At 40.1% G+C, this 22571-nt stretch overlaps 1 protein-coding gene across 1 annotated transcript in view; it reads right to left on the bottom strand.

Moving 5' to 3' along the window:
- The window catches only part of LOC133577011 (immunoglobulin-like and fibronectin type III domain-containing protein 1), a 37761-nt gene that overhangs the window by 7789 nt on the left and 7401 nt on the right, over nucleotides 1-22571 (bottom strand). The window contains exons 3-17 of the mRNA XM_061930490.2: nucleotides 22141-22280; nucleotides 21940-22039; nucleotides 19333-19378; nucleotides 14291-14480; nucleotides 14087-14200; nucleotides 11595-11757; nucleotides 11242-11514; nucleotides 10955-11146; nucleotides 8301-8419; nucleotides 8080-8221; nucleotides 7703-7996; nucleotides 7340-7639; nucleotides 5365-5541; nucleotides 5174-5302; nucleotides 4762-5070 (exon numbers count right to left, since the gene is read on the bottom strand). Coding sequence (XP_061786474.2) covers nucleotides 4762-5070; nucleotides 5174-5302; nucleotides 5365-5541; nucleotides 7340-7639; nucleotides 7703-7996; nucleotides 8080-8221; nucleotides 8301-8419; nucleotides 10955-11146; nucleotides 11242-11514; nucleotides 11595-11757; nucleotides 14087-14200; nucleotides 14291-14480; nucleotides 19333-19378; nucleotides 21940-22039; nucleotides 22141-22280 — 2688 coding nt within the window. The remainder of the gene's footprint in view (nucleotides 1-4761; nucleotides 5071-5173; nucleotides 5303-5364; nucleotides 5542-7339; nucleotides 7640-7702; nucleotides 7997-8079; nucleotides 8222-8300; nucleotides 8420-10954; nucleotides 11147-11241; nucleotides 11515-11594; nucleotides 11758-14086; nucleotides 14201-14290; nucleotides 14481-19332; nucleotides 19379-21939; nucleotides 22040-22140; nucleotides 22281-22571) is intronic.

Raw genomic sequence — 22571 nt, forward strand, 5'->3', positions numbered from 1 at the left:
GTAACAACACTCAACAACAGCAGTCACGTTTTCGTCTACCATAAAGCAGTTCGTCTGCCGTAAACAGCAATGTTGTGACACTCTTAAACATGACAATACTGCCATCTACTGTACATGCATATGTGACAATAACATCTTCGGCTTTTAGAGAGTGCAGTGCACAACTGAGCACACAACAAGGAGACGAAGCAGAATGCATCATCAGAGAGGGTGTTCAGCATGGTTAGAAAAATAGTGACAGAGAATAAAATAAGAATGGACAATTCAACCCTTAACTCAACAATGAGTAGATGAGGGTTATGTGTGGGTATATGTGTAAATAACTGAACACTGAAATTCAAGTATTTCTCTTATTGATATATATATATATATATATATATATATATATAGCTAGAATTCACTGAAAGTCAAGTATTTCTTATATATATATATGAAATACTTGACTCCTCCCCTCTTAACCACGCCCCCCGACCACGCCCCCCCCCCACCTCCCGAATTTGGATGTCTCAAGGTTGGCAAGTATGGGCTTAAATAATGCCTCTGATGAGAAACAGGTGAGCGTCCCGAACACAAGAGGCAGGTGAAAATAATAAGTAGCCATGGTAACTAAACAAACTCAGAGGTGCACAAACAGGAACTAAAGGAGTCCAAAACTAACTGAACACAAAACATGATCCGGACCATGACAAAAACGTAAATTTCCGTTGAACAGACATTTTTAAACAAAACACAATGGAAGCGGAACTTATGTTTTTAGAATAAATAACAAAAAATAACTTATTTTTATCCATCCATCCATTTTCTTCCGCTTATCCGAGGTCGGGTCGCGGGGGCAGCAGCCTAAGCAGAGAAGCCCAGACTTCCCTCTCCCCAGCCACTTCGCCCAGCTCTTCCCGGGGGATCCCGAGGCGTTCCCAGGCCAGCCGGGAGAGATAGTCTTCCCAACGTGTCCTGGGTCTTCCCCGTGGCCTCCTACCGGTCGGACGTGCCTTAAACACCTCCCAAGGGAGGCGTTCGGGTGGCATCCTGACCAGATGCCCGAACCACCTCATCTGGCTCCTCTCCATGTGGAGGAGCAGCGGCTTTACTTTGAGCTCCCCCCGGATGACAGAGCTTCTCACCCTATCTCTAAGGGAGAGCCCTGAAACCTGGCGGAGGAAACTCATTTGGGCCGCTTGTACCCGTGATCTTGTCCTTTCGGTCATAACCCAAAGCTCATGACAATAGGTGAGGATGGGAACGTAGATCGACCGGTAAATTGAGAGCTTTGCCTTCCGGCTCAGCTCCTTCTTCACCACAACGGATCGATACAGCGTCCGCATTACTGAAGATGTTGCACCGATCCGCCTGTCGATCTCACCATCCACTTTTCCCTCACTCGTGAGCAAGACTCCGAGGTACTTGAACTCCTCCACTTTGGGTAGGGTCTCCTCCCCAACCTGGAGATGGCACTCCACCCTTTCTCGGGCGAGAACCATGGACTCTGACTTGGAGGTGCTTATTAAATGGATGATAATAAATACAGTACAAAGCTCTTCTTAATGCAGTCTATTGTTGCTTAATGGCAACTCAACTTCTCACTGCCAAATAAGGGATACTCAACATTATGTAGTAAGACAGTGTAGGCCTATATTGATATTCTCCTGATATCAACATTCAGCTGGAAATACAGAAAGTATCTTTATCATTGTGTTACGTCATATAAATGCATTTCAATGAAAAATCAAGAAAATCAAGCCCAAATTAACTCTTGCAGGTTCAAAAACAAGCCAGAAAAAACGCACCTAAAAATGTGCACGCCACTTTAGAAAAAGGTATCGTATTTTCCGGACCATAAGGCGCACCGGACCACTGGTTCTTTGGTCAAAATGTTGCATAGATGATGTTTTACAGATCATCTTCAAGTCACTTCCTGACAGTCTCTTCAGGATGCGCCGTTTTGTGGGCGCTCTTATTTACGTGCCTCCACTTCGACAGCGTCTTCTCCCCGTCATCTTTGTTGTAGCGGTGTAGCGTGCAAGGACGGGAGTGGAAGAAGTGTCAAAAGATGGCGCTAACTGTTTTAATGACATTCACACTTGACTTCAGTCAATAACGGAGCAGCATCTCCTCATCCGTGGCTCACTAGTGCAACAACAACAACGCCCGAAATGTGTCCCGTGAAAAACAGTCCGACCGGAACTCTAATAACTAAAGTTCCTTGGGTGAATAATGTAAAGTCACTACACCGGTATGTTTTAGTGCTTTCATGGCAAGTTTACTGACAGATATAAGTAAGAACTTTACACTACTTTATATTAGAAATGGCAACAGTGGAGGATGAATGTCACATAACAAGAAGATAAAGAAAAAGAAGAAGATTATCGACTACGGTGTCGACACGGACTACAAAGGCGGACCTGTGCGCACATTTTCAGGACTTATGCAGATCCCAAATACAGATCAGAAGGTAAGAAAAGTTGCTTTTGCATAATATTGTGTCTTACCTTATAGACACACCATAATAATACTGGTATGTTGAAGCACAGGACAATCCATCAAGCGTTGTGGCTTCATAGCTTACCAAAGTCCTACTAAAACATTTTGATCGATTTTTGTACATTTTCAAAGGAACATATAACATTTTTGTGTTGTTTACTTCAGTCATATTACAGTCTACACGTATCTCTTGTGTTTGACTGCCATTTACTGGTCGCGCTTATCATTTCACAATGTACCAAATAAAAGTAAGCAAAACCAGAATTACTCCGTACATTAGGCGCACCGGGTTATAAGGCGCACTGTCGAGTTTTGAGGGAAAAAAATGATTTTAAGTGAGCTTTACAGTCCGGAAAATATGGTAAGCCCAAAGTTGCTTATGATAAGCAGAATTTAAAATGTTTTTAAAACCGACATACCGTGGTATACATTAAAACTGGTAACCAGCCCATGCCTAGTGTCATGGTTTCTACAAGCATGACCAAATTGTAAATACAAGATTGGACCTCTACACCCAAAACTAACATCTTGGTCAAGATTGCATTGATTCCATAATCAAAAATGGTATTAATATTTCTGACTACATTGGTGCAACTTCATTATACTTTTACATTCTTAACGCAGCAGACATAGATCAGACAATTACAAACCCTGTTTCCATATGAGTTGGGAAATTGTGTTAGATGTAAATATAAACGGAATACAATGATTTGCAAATCCTTTTCAACCCATATTCAGTTGAATATGCTACAAAGACAACATATTTGATGTTCAAATAATAAACTAATTTTTTTTTTTTGCAAAAAATAATTAACTTAGAATTTCATGGCTGCAACACGTGCCAAAGTAGTTGGAAAAGGGCATGTTCACCACTGTGTTACATGGCCTTTCCTTTTAACAACACTCAGTAAAGGTTTGGGAACTGAGGAGACACATTTTTTAAGCTTCTCAGGTGGAATTCTTTCCCATTCTTGCTTGATGTACAGCTTAAGTTGTTCAACAGTCCGGGGGTCTCCGTTGTGCTATTTTAGGCTTCATAATGCACCACACATTTTCAATGGGAGAAAGTTCTGGACCACAGGCAGGCCAGTCTAGTACTTGCACTCTTTTACTATGAAGCCACGTTGATGTAACACGTGGCTTGGCATTGTCTTGCTAAAATAAGCAGGGGCGTCCATGGTAACGTTGCTTGGATGACAACATATGTTGCTCCAAAAGCTGTATGTACCTTTCAGCATTAATGGTGCCTTCACAGATGTGTAAGTTACCCATGTCTTGGGCACTAATACACCCCCATACCATCACACATGCTGCCTTTTACACTTTGCGCCTATAACAATCCGGATGGTTCTTTTCCTCTTTGGTCCGGAGGACACGACGTCCACAGTTTCCAAAAACAATTTGAAATGTGGACTCGTCAGACCAAAGAACACTTTTCCACTTTATATCAGTCCATCTTAGATGAGCTCAGGCCCAGCGAAGCCGACTGCGTTTCTGGGTGTTGTTGATAAACGGTTTTCGCCTTGTATAGGAGAGTTTTAACTTGCACTTACAGATGTAGCGACCAACTGTAGTTACTGGCAGTGGGTTTCTGAAGTGTTCCTGAGCCCATGTGGTGATATCCTTTACACACTGATGTCGCTTGTTGATGCAGTACAGCCTGAGGGATCGAAGGTCACGGGCTTAGCTGCCTACGTGCAGTGATTTCTCCAGATTCTCTGAACCCTTTGATGATATTACGGAGCGTAGATGGTGAAATCCCTAAATTCCTTGCAATAGCTGGTTGAGAAAGGTTTTTCTTAAACTGTTCAACAATTTGCTCAGGCATTTGTTGACAAAGTGGTGACCCTCGCCCCATCCTTGTTTGTGAATGACTGAGCATTTCATGGAATCTACTTTTATACCCAATCATGGCACCCACCTGTTCCCAATTTGCCTGCACACCTGTGGGATGTTCCAAATAAGTGTTTGATGAGCATTCCTCAACTTTATCAGTATTTATTGCCACCTTTCCCAACTTCTTTGTCACGTGTTGTTGGCATCAAATTCTAAAGTTAATGATTATTTGCACAAAAAAAATGTTTATGAGTTTGAACATCAAATATGTTGTCTTTGTAGCATATTCAACTGAATATGGCTTGAAAATGATTTGCAAATCATTGTATTCCGTTTATATTTACATCTAACACAATTTCCCAACTCATATGGAAACATGGTTTGTATATTTAGAATAATTTTCCAGCATATTGTGACCTGAATGTGGTCGGTCCAAACCCGTCTTACCAGGAGGAGGCATGGCGATGATGTGTTTGTCAAAGCTCTGAGGTTCTCCGTCGCCCCCATAATTGGTAGCGATTACCCTCACAAAATACGCGGCCATGGGAATCAAGCCGTGCACGGTGTAAGTAGTGGGCGTGACTGGGAGGGCGTTGCAACGGACCCACTCGGAACTGGCCACGGGTCTGATCTCCACGTAGTAGCCTTGGGGTTCGCCATGCGACCCGGTCTCGTGCTTGGGTTTAGTCCAGGCCAGCGACAAGGTTGTGTAATCGTTGGATGCTACTTTCAGGCCTGTGACTTTGCCTGGAACTTCTGAAATGAGAGAACTTGATTGTTGTTTAGTCGTCGACACACCAGCGAGCATAAAGTTCAACAACAGGCGTTTTTAAAAGAAATGAAGATATCTCCTGCGTACTCATTGGATCTCTTGCAGTCACGGCATCGGACGGCAGGCTTGGATCTCCATGACCGCAGAGATTGATGGCTGACACTCTGAATTCATACGCTGCCCCCTCAATGACATCTTTCACCTCATACTTTGGTTCTAGAGCAAAACAACTATTATTAGTCAGATTAGTACTTTCTACTTACAGCGATGTGTCATACCCTTTATTGGTCCTCCTTGGTTTACTAGGCTCCAGTAACTACTGCCTTTCTTCCTCCTTTCCAAATTGTATCCAACAACCGGGATCCCGCCGGTGTCAGATGGGACCGACCACTTCAGACTAATGCAGTCTTTGAAGGCGCAGACCACTTTAGGTGCCGAAGGGGCTCCGGGATAACCTGTAATGGAAGCTCTGTGTCATGTTTGAAGGCCAAGGTCGTATGATTGTTGAGATGAGCCTGTTTACAAAGTAGCCACAAGCAGTGAAGTTGTCACGTTGTGTAAATGGTAAATAAAAAGAGAATACAACAAATCCTTTTCAATTTATATTCAATTGAATAGACTGCAAAGACAAGATATTTCATGTTCACACTGAGAAACTTTGTTCTTTTTTGCAAATAATCATGAACTTAGAATTGAATGGCAGCAACACATTGCAAAAAAGGCATTTTTACCAGTGTGTTACATGGCCTTTCCTTTTAACAACACTCAGTAAAGGTTTGGGAACTGAGGAGACACATTTTTGAAGTGGAATTCTTTCCCATTCTTGCTTGATGTACAACTTAAGTTGTTCAACAGTCTCCCTTCTCATATTTTAGCCTTCACACATTTTCAATGTCTGGACTACAGGCAGGCCAGTCTAGTACCTGCACTATTTTACTACAAAGCCACGGTGTTGTAACACCTGGCTTGGCATTGTCTTGCTGAAATAAGCAGGGGCGTCCATGATAACAACATATGTTGCTCCAAAAGCTGTATGTATCTTTCAGCATTAATGGTGCCTTCACAGATGTGTAAGTTACCCATGTCTTGGCCACTAATACACCCCCATACCATCACACATGCTGCCTTTTACACTTTCACCCTAGAACAGTCCGGATGGTTCTTTTCCTCTTTGGTCCACAGTTTCCAAAAACAATCAGAAATGTGAACTCGTCAGACCACAGAACATTTTTCCACTTTGCATCAGTCCATCTTGGATAAGTTTGGCCCCAGCGAAGCCGGCGGCGTTTCTGGGTGTTGTTGATAAATGGCTTTGGCTTTGCATAGTACGGTTTTAACTTGCACTTACAGATGTAGCGACCAACTGTAGTTACTGACAGTGGTTTTCTGAAGTGTTCCTTAGCCCATGTGGTGATATCCTTTACACACGGATGTGGCTTTTTGATGCAGTACCTCCTGAGGGATCCAAGGTGCGTAATATCATGGCTTACGTGCAGGGATTTCTCCAGATTCTCTGAACCTTTTGATGATATTACGGAGCGTAGATGGTGGAATCCCTAAATTCCTTGTTGAGAAATGTTGTTCTTAAACAATTTGCTCTGGCATTTGTTGACAAAGTGGTGACCCTCGCCCCGTCCTTGTTTGTGAATGACTGAGCATTTCATGGAAGCTGCTTTTATACCCAATCATGGCACCCACCTGTTCCCAATTAGCCTCTTCACCTGTGGGATGTTCCAAATAAGTCTTTGACGAGCATTCCTCAACTTTATCACTCTTTTTCGCCACTTTGAAACATGTTGCAGGCATCAAATTCCAAATGAGCTAATATTTGCAAACAATAAGAAAGTTTGTCAGTGTGAACATGAAATATCTTGTCTTTGCAGTCTATTCAATTGAATATAAGTTGAAAAGGATTTGTTATATTCTCTTTTTATTTACCATTTACACAACTTGACAACTTCACTGCTTTCTAGTTTTGTAGTTAAAAGGTTGTGATCTTTTCTCCTTGGCTCAGAATTACAAATGCATCTTGCTATTGCTGTCCAAATGAAGACAGAACTGACATAGTTCAGAGTTAGTTTGGTGAAAAATGATTGGCAGCTAGTGTGTGTGAATGTTGTCCATCTGTGTTGGCCCTGTGGTGAGGTGGTGACTTGTCCAGGGTGTTCCCCGAGATAGGCTCCAGCACCCCCCGCGACCTCAAAAGGGATAAGCGGTAGAAAATGGATGGATGGATGGAAATGAAGAACTCACGCAAAGCACCAGCTGATATGTCTTCAGTCTGCAGGAAGTCACTGATGCCTTCTGAGTTCCTGGCTCTGATTCGATAACAGTATCTTCTCCCAGGGTCCACGTTGGAGTCTCTGTACTCCGGTCTACTGCCGCCTATCTCCCCCAGAGTGGTCCACTTGTTGCGTCCGATCTGCTGGCGTTCTACGATGTAGTTTGTGACCGGACATCCGCCGTTGTCTTTTGGCGGATTCCATTTGAACTCGATAGATGTCACGCCACTCTCCACAATGTCCACGGGTCCTTGCGGCGGCACCGGTTTGTCTGTGGATGGAATCACGTTAACTGCTGTTTCAGCCTCCAGCACAACGTGTCCCTCGGACTCACCCAGTACTATCAGTCTGGAAACAGCTTCTGTCGTACCGAATTCATTTTTTATTCTCAGTTTGACCTCGCCACTGTCTTTCCTTTGACATTTGGTCAGGCAAAGCTTGCTGCTGGTGGATGATTTGTCAATCTTCACAGTGGGAGCAGGCGCAAGTTCGTTGTCGTCCTTGTACCACTTCATGTTCAGCGGTTTCCCGCCGGAGAAAAGAAGCTTCCATTTTGCACTTTCGCCCGCTTTTACCGTCACTGGCTTTGAAAACTCTCCAAGAGAATTACTGTCAATCTTCGGTGGGTCTTTGGGGTGGAGAAAGAAGGGTATTTCATACAAAACAAAAAGCTCAAAAGAATTAATTAGTCATGCTCCTTTTGATTCTCACCTCGAATAGTCAGCGTTGCTTCCGATTTACGTCCGTCCGCTTCAAAGCCATACGCACCTACGTCATCTTTTTGACAGCAGTCAATGATCAGTCTGTGATTTGCTCCATCTTGGGTTATCTTGAGCCCGTCCCCACCGGTAAGCTATTCAGATACAAATGTTGTAACCGCCATTCATTCATGCCAAGCAGTTCTGTAGCCTCATCAAAGTCATTTTCCTCACCGGTTTACCATTTTTGTACCATTTTCCCTGAGAGTCCTCAGTACTTAATGTACAACACAGCTCTGCCCGTTGGCCGATGTCTGCTGAGGTGTCTGACAGTCCGCTGACAAACTGAACGCCTGCAGACGTAAGAACCAGAAGAAATAGAATCCTACAAAAACATGGTTTTAGTTGACTAATACAATACTTGCAAGTGAAACAAACTGCCCTGCTAATCACTCTGACATTGGGAAAAAATACTCTCATCCTCTCAATCCATCAATCAATCAATGTTGACTTACAGAGCCCTAAATCACGAGTGTCTCAAAGGGCTGCACAAGCCACAACGACATCCTCGGGCAAGAATAAACTCAATCCAATGGGATAACAAGCCCGTCTCGATCTACTAAGACAGGCCTGTGCAATTTTATAGACTCGGGTCCACATTTAGAGAAATAAATGTGTCTGGGGGCCGGTACATCTGATTTTTAAACACGAATATAAAACCTCACAATAATGTCTGATTGAATGTTAAAAACGTTATGAAAGACCGCCTTAAAAAAACGGAATGGAATTTTGATTTATTTTTACTGAATGAGACAGCCAGAATGTAGATGAAAATAAAGAATGTTACAATATTAACTATGAAGGATAAAACACTGAATATTAACACACCCCCTCTCCATCCACATATTTTACAATCAACAACAACAAACACAGCAACATATGAACGTTAAGGGTAAAAAAAACCCCACCTACAATCTGATATACCTGATCACTAAGCTTTAGAACTTTGTTGTAAAAATCCCCTTCCGTGTCTGTCCCTGACACCCACATTTCACTTTGTGGAAACACTGCTTGGTGCCTCCTCACTTAGATTACCATAGTAACTAATTACATGACCATAGTAACTAATTGGATTATCATAGTAACTAAATGGATTATCATAGTAACTAATTGAATGACCATAGTAACTCATTAGATTACCATAGTAACTCATTAGATTACCATAGTAGCTAATTAAATTATCAAAGTAACTCATTAGATTACCACAGTAACTAGATTATACCATAGTAACTAATTAGACAGCCATAGTAACTAATTAGATGACCATAGTAACTAATTACATGACCATAGTAACTAATTGGATTATAACAGTAACTAAATGGATTATCATAGTAACTAATTGAATGATAAATGATAAATGGGTTGTACTTGTATAGCGCTTTTCTACCTTCAAGGTACTCAAAGCGCTTTGACACTACTTCCACATTTACCCATTCACACACACATTCACACACTGATGGAGGGAGCTGCCATGCAAGGCGCTAACCAGCACCCATCAGGAGCAAGGGTGAAGTGTCTTGCTCAGGACACAACGGACATGACGAGGTTGGTACTAGGTGGGGATTGAACCAGGGACCCTCGGGTCGCGCACGGCCATTCTTCCACTGCGCCACGCCGTCCCAATGACCATAGTAACTCATTAGATTACCATAGTAACTCATTAGATTACCATAGTAACTAATTAAATGATCAACGTAACTCATTAGAGTACCACAGTAACTAGATTATACCATAGTAACTAATTCGACAGCCACAGTAACTAATTAGATGACCATAGTAACTAATTAGACAGCCATAGTAACTAATTAGATGACCATAGTAACTAATTACATTACCATAGTGACTAATTAGATGATCATAGTAACTAATTAGATGACCATAGTAACTAATTAGATTATTAAAGTAACTCATTCGATTACCATAGTAACTGATTAGATGACCATAGAAACTAATTAGATGAACATAGTAACTAATTAGAGGACCATAGTAACTAATTACATTACCATAGTAATTAATCAGATGGCCATAGTAAATAATTAGATGACCATAGTAACTAATTAGATTATTAAAGTAACTCATTCGATTACCATAGTAACTAATTAGATGACCACAGTAACTAATTAGATGAACATAGTAACTAATTAGATGACCATAGTAACTAATTACATTACCATAGTAATTCATCAGATGACCATAGTAAATAATTAGATGACCATAGTAACTAATTAGATTATTAAAGTAACTCATTAGATTACAACAGTAACTAATTAGATGACTATTGTAACTAATTAGACGACCATAGTAACTAATTAGATGACCAGAGTAACTAATTAGATTATCACAGTAAATAATTATACTACCATAGTAATTAATTAGACAACCATAGTAACTAATTAGAAGGCCATAGTAACCCATTAGATTACCATAGTAACTATCTAGATTACCACGGTAACTAATTAGACGACCATAGCAACTAATTAGACGACCATAGCAACTACTTAGATGGTCATAGTAACTAATTAGATGAGCATAGTAACTAATTAGATGACTATAGTGACTAATTAGATGACCATAGTAACTAATTAGATGAGCATAGTAACGAGTATATGATGCAGATTCCAAGCATAGAAAGAGTTAGTATAGTTGAAGGTGATTAGAGAAGATGAGTGCACATCATAATGGCAGCTACACTTTACATCTTAAACAATATTTGGGAACGTCTGGGGGTCAGATTGAAAATCTCAAAGGGCCGCATGTGGCCCCCAGATCTTAATTTTCCCAGGTCTGTACTAAGAGGTCATTGTTCTTCTCTTTTCCATCACCCTCACCTTCATCAGCTTTCTTGGGCTCCTCTGCACTTTCAGTAATCTCTTTGCTAGAATCTTCCTGCATGACTTCCTTTTCCACGACTTCCTTTTCCACGTCTTCTTTCGGACTTTTTGCCTCCGTAACGGTTTCAGCCACGGGCTTCGGAGCTTCGGTTTTCTTGACTTTCGGAATTTTAAGAGCGTCCAGATCCGCTTAAGTGGAAAGAAAGATGTTTGACTTGATCAGACATACATTTATAGGACCAACACATCTTTTTGGGACAATGAGCTCAGGTGAGATTTCCCACCTTCCACCCTGAGCATGGCACTGGAGGAGGCGGTGCCAGCAAAGGCAAAGTACTGTCCATGGTCTGACTTGTCACAGTTCTTGATTGTCAGCGTGTGAACGAGTTTGTCCTCTGAGACGGTCATCTCGTATTTGTCGCTGTGCTCAAGCGACGAGTCGGGCGTTGACCACGTGACCTCGTTAAGGGGCGCTGACAGGACGCACTGAAAAGTCGCATCTTTGCCTTCCACGGCTTTGGCGTCCTTGATCATGTCTACGAAGTCCACTTCAGGAACTTTGGGAATGAAAGCATCATAGAAATGAAATTCGGACTACATTGTTTAGACTGCAAAACAACAAACTGGGATCACATACCTCGGAAGTGAGTGGAAAAAACTGTTGTATCATCAACATCCACCTGGTAGAAGCCGGCGTCTTCTGGCTTAGGATCTTTGATGCTGAAGTAGTACTTGTCTCCACGTTTCAGCAGGCGATACTTGGACTTGTCATCGCTACCGAACTGGACCATGTTACCGTCCTTGTCGGGAAAAGAAGTCCTGTGTCAGGGAATTTCCGATTGCTAAGAATTGAGCCAACGTATTTTCCGGACCGTAGGGCGCCCCGGATTACAAGGCACACTGCCGATGAGCGGGTCTATTCAGGTTATTTTCATATATAAGGCTCACCGGATTATAAGGCGCATTAAAGGGTGGAGTGCCATCTCCGAATTGGGGAGGAGACCCTGCCCCATGTGGAGGAGTTCAAGTACCTCGGAGTCTTGTTCACGAGTGAGGGAAGAGTGGATGGTGAGATCGACAGGCGGATTGGTGCGGCGTCTTCAGTAATGCGGACGCTGTATCGATCCGTTGTGGTGAAGAAGGAGCTGAGCCGGAAGGCAAAGCTCTCAATTTACCGGTCGATCTACGTTCCCATCCTCACCTATGGTCATGAGCTTTGGGTTATGACCGAAAGGACAAGATCACGGGTACAAGCGGCCGAAATGAGTTTCCTCCGCCGGGTGGTGGGTCTCTCCCTTAGAGATAGGGTGAGAAGCTCTGTCATCCGGGGGGAACTCAAAGTAAAGCCGCTGCTCCTCCACATGGAGAGGAGCCAGATGAGGTGGTTCGGGCATCTGGTCAGGATGCCACCCGAACGCCTCCCTAGGGAGGTGTTTAGGGCACGTCCGACCGGTAGGAGGCCAAGGGGAAGACCCAGGACACGTTGGGAAGACTATGTCTCCCGGCTGGCCTGGAAAGGCCTCGGGATCCCCCGGGAAGAGCTGGACCAAGTGGCTGGGGAGAGGGAAATCTGGGCTTCTCTACTTAGGCTGCTGCCTTCCCAACCCAACCTCGGATAAGCGGTAGAAAATGGATGGATGGATGGATGATGATATTATGATTATTTTCTAAATGTAAAAGACTTCCTTGTGGTCTACATAACATGTAATGGTGGTTCTTTGCTCAAAATGTTACATAGATGATGTTTTACACATCATCTTCAAGTCACTTTCTGACAGTCTCTTCAGGATGCGCCGTTTTGTGGGCGGTCTTATTTACGTGCCTCCACTTCGACAGCGTCTTCTCCCCGTTATATTTGTTCAATGACGGGGGTGGAAGAAGTGTCAAAAGATGGCGCTAACTGTTTTAATAACATTCACACTTTACTTCAATCAATAACGGAGCAGCATCTCCTCATCCGTGGCTCACTAGTGCAACAACAATGCCCGAAATGTGTCCCGTGAAAAACCGTCCGACCAGAACTCTCTAATAACTAAAGTTCCTTGGGTGAATAATGTAAAGTCACTACACCGGTATGTTTTAGTGCTTTCATGGTGAGTTTACTGACAGATATAAGTAAGAACTTTACACTACTTTATATTAGAAATGGCAACAGTGGAGGATGAATGTCACATAACAAGAAGATAATAAGAGAAAAAGAAGAAGATTATCGACTACGGAGTCAGCACGGACTACAAATGCGGACGCGTGCAATTTTTCAGGAATTATGCAGATCCCAAATACAGATCAGCAGGTACCAGAAGGTAAGAAAAGTTGATTTTGCATAATATTGCGAAACAAAACGCCAGATAATATGTCTTACCTTATACGGCATGGGGGCGGCATGGCGTAGTGGGTAGAGCAACCGTGCCGGAAACCTGAGGGTTGCAGGTTCGCTCCCCGCCTCTTACCATCCAAAAATCGCTGCCGTTGTGTCCTTGGGCGGGACACTTTACCCTTTGCCCCCGGTGCCACTCACACCGGTGAATTGAATGATGAATGATAGGTGGTGGTCGGAGGGGCCGTTGGCGCAAATTGCAGCCACGCTTCCGTCAGTCTACCCCAGGGCAGCTGTGGCTATGAAAGTAGCTTACCACCACCAGGTGTGAACGAATGATGGGTTCTACATGTAAAGCGACTTTGGGTACTTAGAAAAGCGCTATATAAATCCAAGTTATTATTATTATTATTATTATTATACACACAGCATAATAATACTCCTATGTTGAAGCACAGTACAATCCATCAAGTGGTGTGGCTTCATAGCTTACCAAAGTCCGACTAAAAACATGTTTATAGATTTTGTGTGTAATGTTCTATATTTTTAGTGGAACATATAACATTTTGGTGTTGTTTACTTGAGTCATATTGCAGTCTGCACATATCTCTTATGTGTGACTGCCATCTACTGGTCACACTTATCATTTCACCATGTACCAAATAAAATAGCTTCGAGGTCGGTAAGCACAAGCAGAATTATTTCGTACATTAGGCGCACCAGGTTATGAGGCGCACTGTCGAGTTTTGAGGAAATGAAAGGATTTTAAGTGCACCTTATAGTCCGGAAAATACGCTACTTCTTAGACTCACCTTGTATAGATAAATTTTGCTGTTGGGATTCCGTACGGTCATTTCCAGGCTGAATGCTGCCCGTTTGAGGGGTGTCATTTCGATTCTTTTGAAATTTCTCAGATTCTCGACAACCTTGGGAGAGAAAGAAGCGGTTTAAAGAGCTACACTGAAGACTTGTTGTGTTGAACTTCTTGAGTTGCAAGTTCCATTCCAGCCTCGCACCTTTGCCTGCTCGTCTTCCCTCGCCTTTTTCTTCTGGTTCAGTTTTGTCAGCAAAAAGCGGAAATCGGTAATCCCAAACTCCAAACATATTTTTTGGTAATCTTTCTTTCGAGCGCTGAGAAGGAGTTCCCAGAGTTTGGGATCGATCTCTCCATCTTCCGCCAGCTTTTTCTTCCTGGTGACAACCTTACTAAGCAGAATGGAAAAAAAGGTTATGGTTATTATTTAAAAAACAGAATATGTGAAAATAACCTCAATTTATAAAGTGAACAACTTCTTTATAACATATTTGGACACCCTAGTTGGGCATCAAATGGGTGGGAAATCAGATGACTGAGTATGATGTCTGATGACATTTATCCTGAGTTGATTCATTTCTTGTGTGAATGCTCCAAACATTCACAAACATGCTTTTCTAAACCAAGATTCATCTATTTCTTCTTCTTCTTCTTCTCCAGATTTTGGCGCGCTTTCCCTTCCACATTTTTCACCCGATTCAAACCGTTCCAACTTCAAACTGTTCAGCCTATTCGGGAATAACGGGATTTCCCTTGACAAATTCCAATAATTCCCAGATTTCCCGGTTTTCCGGGACATTTTTCCCATTCAAAATAAATTGGTCATTCTTCAAACTTCCACCATTTCCACATTCTTCATCCATTCAAACCATTCCACCTTCAACACATTCCATCATTCTGGAAATTGAAACTACCCTGTTTCCAAGTTTTAAAAAAAATTCCAGGATTTTCCAGAATTCCTTGTTTTCCAAAGCCATATTTTCACCCTTTTTTCTGGTGAATACTCCTTCCACATTCTTCAACGCACTTAAACTGTTCCACTTTAAAAACATTCCTTTTAATCAGGACAAATAACAAAGTTGTTTTTTGAACTCGAAAAATTCCTGGTTTTCCCAAAATTCCAGGAATTCCGTAATACCATTTCTCAATTCAACATGTTACTACTTCAACATTTCTCGACCGATTTGAAACATTTCAATACCAACCACCAACTCATTCAGACCATTCAAGTTTTTTACCATTTTCAAAAAAAAAATCCAGTTTTACCAAATATTCTCATTTTTTCCTGAAATTCCCATTGAAATGAATGGAACATTCTTTAAAATTCCACAATTCCCACATTTTTCATCTGATTCAAACCGTTCCAACTTCAAAATATTCAGCCTGTTCATGAATTGTGTGCTCTACTTCAACTATTCTAAATAAAAATTCCCGAATTTCCCAGAATTCCTTTTTCTGTGCATTTTTCCCATTCAAAATGAATTGGCCATTTTTCAAACTTCCACAATTCCCACATTCTTCAACCCATTCAAACCATTCCACCTTCAACACATTCCATCAGTCTGGAAATTGAAACTACCCTTTTTCCAAGCTCAAAAATAATTCCAGGATTTTCCAGAGTACCTTGTTTTCCAAAGCTCTATTTCCACCCTTTTTTTTCTGGCGACTACTCCTTCCACATTTTTCAACCCACTTCAACTCTTCCACCGTCAAAACATTCCTCTTAATCAGGACAAAAAAAAAGAAGTTGTTTTTTGAACTGAAAAAACTCCTGGTTTTCCCGAAATTCCAGGAATTCCGTAATACCATTTCTCAATTCAATATGTTACTACTTCCACATTTCTGGACTGATTTGAATTATTTCAACACCAACACAAATCATTTTATCAACACCAACCACCAACACATTCAGACCATTCAAGTTTTTTTACCATTTTCCCCAAAAAATCCAGTTTTCCCAAAGAATGGAACATTCTTTAAAATTCCACAATTCCCACATTATTCTTCTGATTCAAACAGTTCCAACTTCAAAATATTCAGCCTGTTCAGGAATTGTGTGTTCTACTTCAACAATTCTAAATAAAAATTCCTGGATTTCACAGAATTTCCTTTTTTTGTGCATTTTTCCCATTCAAAATGAATTGGCCATTTTTCAAACTTCCACAATTCCCACATTCTTCAACCCATTCAAACCATTCCACCTTCAACACATTCCATCAGTCTGGAAATTGAAACTACCCTTTTTCCAAGTTCAAAAATAATTCCAGGATTTTCCAGAGTACCTTGTTTTCCAAAGCCATATTTCCACCCTTTTTTTCTGGCGACTACTCCTTCCACATTTTTCAACCCACTTCAACTGTTCCACCGTCAAAACATTCCTCTTAATCAGGACAAAAAAAAAGTTGTTTTTTGAACTGAAAAAACTCCTGGTTTTCCCGAAATTCCAGGAATTCCTTAATACCATTTCTCAATTCAATATGTTACTACTTCCACATTTCTCGACCTATTTGAAAAATTTCAACACCAACACAAATCATTTTATCAACACCAACCACCAACACATTCAGACCATTCGAGTTTTTTACCATTTTCCCCAAAAAATCCAGTTTTCCCAAAGAATGGAACATTCTTTAAGATTCCACATTTCCCACATTATTCATCTGATTCAAACAGTTCCAACTTCAAAATATTCAGCCTGTTCAGAAATTGTGTGCTTTACTTCAACAATTCTAAATAAAAATTCCCGAATTTCCCAGAATTCCTTTTTTTGTGCATTTTTCTCATTCAAAATTAATTGACCATTTTCAAACTTCCACAATTCCCACATTCTTTAAGCCATTCAAAATATTCCACCTTCAACACATTCCATCATTCTAGAAATTCAAACTACTCTTTTTTCCAAGTTCAAAAAAAAATCCAGAATTTTCCATAATACCTTGTTTTCCAAAGCCATATTTCCACACTTTTTTTCTGGCGACTACTCCTTCCACATTTTTCAACCCACTTCAACTGTTCCACCGTCAGAACATTCCTCTTAATCAGGTCTAAAAAAAAGTTGTTTTTTTTTATCTGAAAAAATTCCTGGTTTTCTCGAAATTCCAGGAATTTCGTAATACCATTTCTCAATTCAATATGTTACTACTTCAACATTTCTTGACCGATTTGAAACATTTCAACACCAACACAAATCATTTCACCAACACCAACCACCAACACATTCAGACCATTCGAGTTTTTTTACCATTTTCCATAATTGCTTTTTTTTGTGTGCATTTTTCCCATTCCAAATGAATTGGCCATTTTTCAGACTTCCACAATTCCCACATTCGTCAACCCATTCAAACCATTCCACCTTTAACACATTCCATCAGTTTGGAAATTGAAACTACCCTTTTTCCAAGTTAAAAACAATTCCAGGATTTTCCGAAATTCCAGGAATTCCATAATACCATTTCTCAATTCAACATGGTACCACTTCAACATTTCTCGACCGATTTGAAACATTTCAACACTAACCATTTTAACTCATTCAGACTATTCAAGTTTTTTTTTACCATTTTCCAAAAAAAATCCAGTTTTCCCAAAAATTCCCAATCTTTTCTGAAATTCCCATTGAAATGAATGCTACATTCTTTAAACTTCCACAATTCCCACATTTTTCATCTGATTCAAGCCGTTCCAACGTCAACATATTCAGCCTGTTCAGGAATTGTGTGCTCTACTTCAACAATTCTAAATTAGATTTCCCAGATTTTCCATAATTCCTTTTTTTGTGCATTTTTCCCATTCAAAATGAGTTGGCCATTTTTCAAACTTCCACAATTCCCACATTCTTCAACCCATTCAAACAATTCCACCTTCAACACATTCCATCATTCTGGAAATTGAAACTTCCCTTTTTTCCAAGTTAAAAAAATTCCAGTATTCTCCAGAATACCTCGTTTTCCAAAGCCCTATTTCCACCCTTTTTTTTTCTGGCGACTACTCCTTCCACATTCTTCATCACATTTCCACCATCAAAACAATCCTCTTAATCAGTTGTTTTTTTTAACTGGAAAAATTCCTGCTTTTTCCGAAAATTCCAGGAATACCGTAATACCATTTCTCAATTCAACATGTTACTTCTTCAACATTTCTCGACCGATTTGAAACATTTCAACACTAACCATTTTAACTCATTCAGACCATTCAAGTTTGTTTTACAATTTTCAAAAAAAAATCCCGTTTTCCCAAACATTCCCAGTCTTTTCTGAAATTCCCATTGAAATAAATGGAACATTCTTAAAAATTCCACAATTCCCACATTTTTCATCTGATTCAAGCCGTTCAAACTTCAAAATATTCAGCCTGTTCAGGAATTGTGTGCTTTACTTCAACAATTCTAAATTAAAATTCCCGGATTCCCCAGAATTTCCCTTTTTCTGTACATTTTTCCCATTCAAAATAAATTGGCCATTTTTCAAACTTCCACAATTCCCACATTCTTTAACCCATTCAAGCCATTCCACCTTCAACATATTCCATCATTCTGGAAATTGAAACTACCCTTTTTTCCAAGTTCAAAAAAATTCCAGGATTTTCCTGGTTTTCCAAAGCCATATTTCCACCCTTTTTTGTTGACTATTCCTTCCACATTTTTCAACGCATTTTAACCGTCAAAACATTCCTCTTTATCAAGACAAAAAATTCAATTGTTTTTTTAACTGAAAAAATTCCTGGTTTTCCTGAAATTCCAGGAATTCCTATGAAACCATTTTTCCATTCAACATGTTACTACTTCAACATTTCTCGACCGATTTGAAAAATTCCAACACCAACCATTTCAACTTATTGAGACCGTTCAAGTTTTTACATTTTATTTTTTTAAATTCCCGCTTTACCCGAAAATCCCAATATTTGGAGAAATTCCCATTGAAATGAATGGGACAGTCTTCAACTCCCACATTCTTCATTTGATTCAAAGTATTCCGACTGTTGCCTCATCTGGTTGTTAAATGAGCAGCAGTACCACATGCCATTTACCCTAAATATCCCGTATTTATTTACATCATTATTGTCAGTGAACAAACGATCAGTATTTGCTGAAGGTAAGAATTAATAAGCTCCTCCTCCTTTTCAGAAATGTTGTGTAAGTGTATTGTCCTTCTGCCGGGCAACTGCCAAATAATGGAAACCATCACCAACGTTGGTATTTTTGGCAAGATCTGGTCTGAGTAAGCGAGGCGATGTTGGTATCTAACTTACGTTTTCTTCAGCATTGATCGGAAGTCCTGAGTCGTATCCTCTTTTCCTGAAAGAAAGAAGAAGAAGAACAACATGGAAGCGGCATCAATTTGCCAAATAGAGCACACGTTCAATAGTTGGAAAAAACAAAAAAACACAAATAATTTCAGCCTCTCAATGATCAACAGATGGAGAACATAGAACATTCCTTGGTAGTCCTACCGTATTTTCCTGACTATAAGGCGCACTTAAAATGATTGTTTTCCACTCAAAACTCGATAGTGCACCTTATAACCTGGTGTGCCTCATGTACGGAATAATTCTGGCTGTGCTTACCGACCTCGAAGCTATTTTATTTGGTACATGGTGTAATGATACGTGTGACCAGTAGATGGCGATGGCAGTCACACATAAGAGAAACGTGTAGACTGCAATATGATGGCAGTCACACATGTATTTAATGTCGTCATTATGGTGGTACTTAATGAATACTTAGGTCTACTACACTACTGTATTTAATGTTGTCATTATGGTGGTACTTAATGAATACTTAGGTCTACTACACTACTGTATTTAATGTTGTCATTATGGTGGTACTTAATGAATAGTTAGATCTACTACACTACTATATTTTAATGTTGTCATTATGGTGGTACTTAATGAATACTTAGGTCTACTACACTACTGTATTTAATGTTGTCATTATGGTGGTACTTAATGAATACTTAGGTCTACTACACTACTGTATTTAATGTTGTCATTATGGTGGTACTTAATGAATACTTGCGTCTACTACACTACTGTATTTAATGTTGTCATTATGGTGGTACTTAATGAATACTTAGGTCTACTACACTACTGTATTTAATGTTGTCATTATGGTGGTACTTAATGAATACTTAGGTCTACTACACTACTGTAATTAATGTTGTCATTATGGTGGTACTTAATGAATACTTGCGTCTACTACACTACTGTATTTAATGTTGTCATTATGGTGGTACTTAATGACTACTTAGGTCTACTACACTACTGTATTTAATGTTGTCATTATGGTGGTACTTAATGAATACTTAGGTCTACTACACTACTGTATTTAATGTTGTCATTATGGTGGTACTTAATGAATACTTAGGTCTTCTACACTACAGTATTTAATGTTGTCATTATGGTGGTACTTAGTGAATACTTAGGTCTACTACACTACTGTATTTAATGTTGTCATTATGGTGGTACTTAATGAATACTTAGGTCTACTACACTACTGTATTTAATGTTGTCATTATGGTGGTACTTAATGAATACTTAGGTCTACTACACTACTGTATTTAATGTTGTCATTATGGTGGTACCTAATGACTACTTAGGTCTACTACACTACTGTATTTAATGTTGTCATTATGGTGGTACTTAATGAATACTTAGGTCTACTACACTACTGTATTAATGTTGTCATTATGGTGGTACTTAATGAATACTTAGGTCTACTACATTACTGTATTTAATGTTGTCATTATGGTGGTACTTAATGAATACTTAGGTCTATTACACTACTGTATTTAATGTTGTCATTATGGTGGTACTTAATGAATACTTAAGTCTATTTTCTATTTTATTTTATCAATTTTTTTTTTTTTTTGACCTACTCAGTGGCCTAGTGGTTAGAGTGTCCGCCCTGAGATCGGTAGGTTGTGAGTTCAAACCCCGGCCGAGTCATACCAAAGACTATAAAAATGGGACCCATTACCTCCCTGCTTGGCACTCAGCATCAAGGGTTGGAATTGGGGGTTAAATCACCAAAAATGATTCCCGGGCGCGGCCACCGCTGCTGCCCACTGCTCCCCTCACCTCCCAGGGGGTGATCAAGGGTGATGGGTCAAATGCAGAGAATAATCTCGCCACACCTAGTGTGTGTGTGACAATCATTGGTACTTTAACTTTAACTTTTAACTTTATTACACTACTGTATTTAATGTTGTCATTATGGTGGTTCTTAATGAATACTTAGGTCTACGACACTACTGTATTTAATGTTGTCATTATGGTGGTACTTAATGAATACTTAAGTCTACTACACTACTGTATTTAATGTTGTCATTATGGTGGTACTTAATGAATACTTAGGTCTACTACACTACTGTATTTAATGTTGTCATTATGGTGGTACTTAATGACTACTTAGGTCTATTACACTACTGTATTTATTGTTGTCATTATGGTGGTACTTAATGAATACTTAGGTCTATTACACTACTGTATTTAATGTTGTCATTATGGTGGTACTTAATGAACACTTAAGTCTACTACACTACTGTATTTAATGTTGTCATTATGGTGGTACTTAATGACTACTTAGGTCTACTACACGACTGTATTTATTGTTGTCATTATGGTGGTACTTAATGAATACTTAGGTCAACTACACTACTGTATTTAATGTTGTCGTTATGGTGGTACTTAATGAATACTTAGGTCTACTACACGACTGTATTTAATGTTGTCATTATGGTGGTACTTAATGAATACTTAGGTCTACTACACTACTGAAGAGAGGAGTGTTTCTGAGGTGTTACTTGGTGATTTAGCAAAAGTGATGAATGCCAATATTGCGTAGCAAACATGTCTGACCTTTAATGACCTTGAGAGTGGCGTTGCAAACAGCTTGTCCATATTCATTGGTGACAAAGCACTTGTAGACCTCAGCATATTCTGCCTTCACACTTGGTATCTTCCAGAAGAAATGAGCATGGTTAGTTTTTATGTCTGCACTTTTTAAGAAGTAGGCAGTTTTTGCTCAAATGGAGAAAAAAAGCAGGTTTATTTTCTCACCTCAAGGAGGCATTCTCTGGATTTTTCGTTAAATTTGATGCGGAACTCGTCCGAGTTGATGAGTTCCTCCTTGCCTCGCCCCCATGTGACCGTGGGCTGAGGGTCGCCTTCCACGGTGGCTTTGAAAAAGGCTCTTTTCCCTGGAGAGAGATGTCAAGAGACGTGAAATTGAGAGGTGGTTACAGGAAGTCAGGTGTGTTACCTTCATGAACACTCAGGTGTGTTACCTTCATGAACACTCAGGTGTGTTACCTTCATGAACACTCAGGTGTGTTACCTTCATGAACAGTCAGGTGTGTTACCGTCATGAACAGTCATGTAAGTTACCTTCATGAACAGTCAGGTGTGTTACCTTCATGAACACTCAGGTGTGTTACCTTCATGAACAGTCAGGTGTGTTACCTTCATGAACACTCAGGTGTGTTACCTTC

Source organism: Nerophis lumbriciformis, linkage group LG03 (assembly GCF_033978685.3).
Source record: "Nerophis lumbriciformis linkage group LG03, RoL_Nlum_v2.1, whole genome shotgun sequence".
NCBI classification, from domain to species: Eukaryota; Metazoa; Chordata; class Actinopteri; order Syngnathiformes; family Syngnathidae; genus Nerophis; species Nerophis lumbriciformis.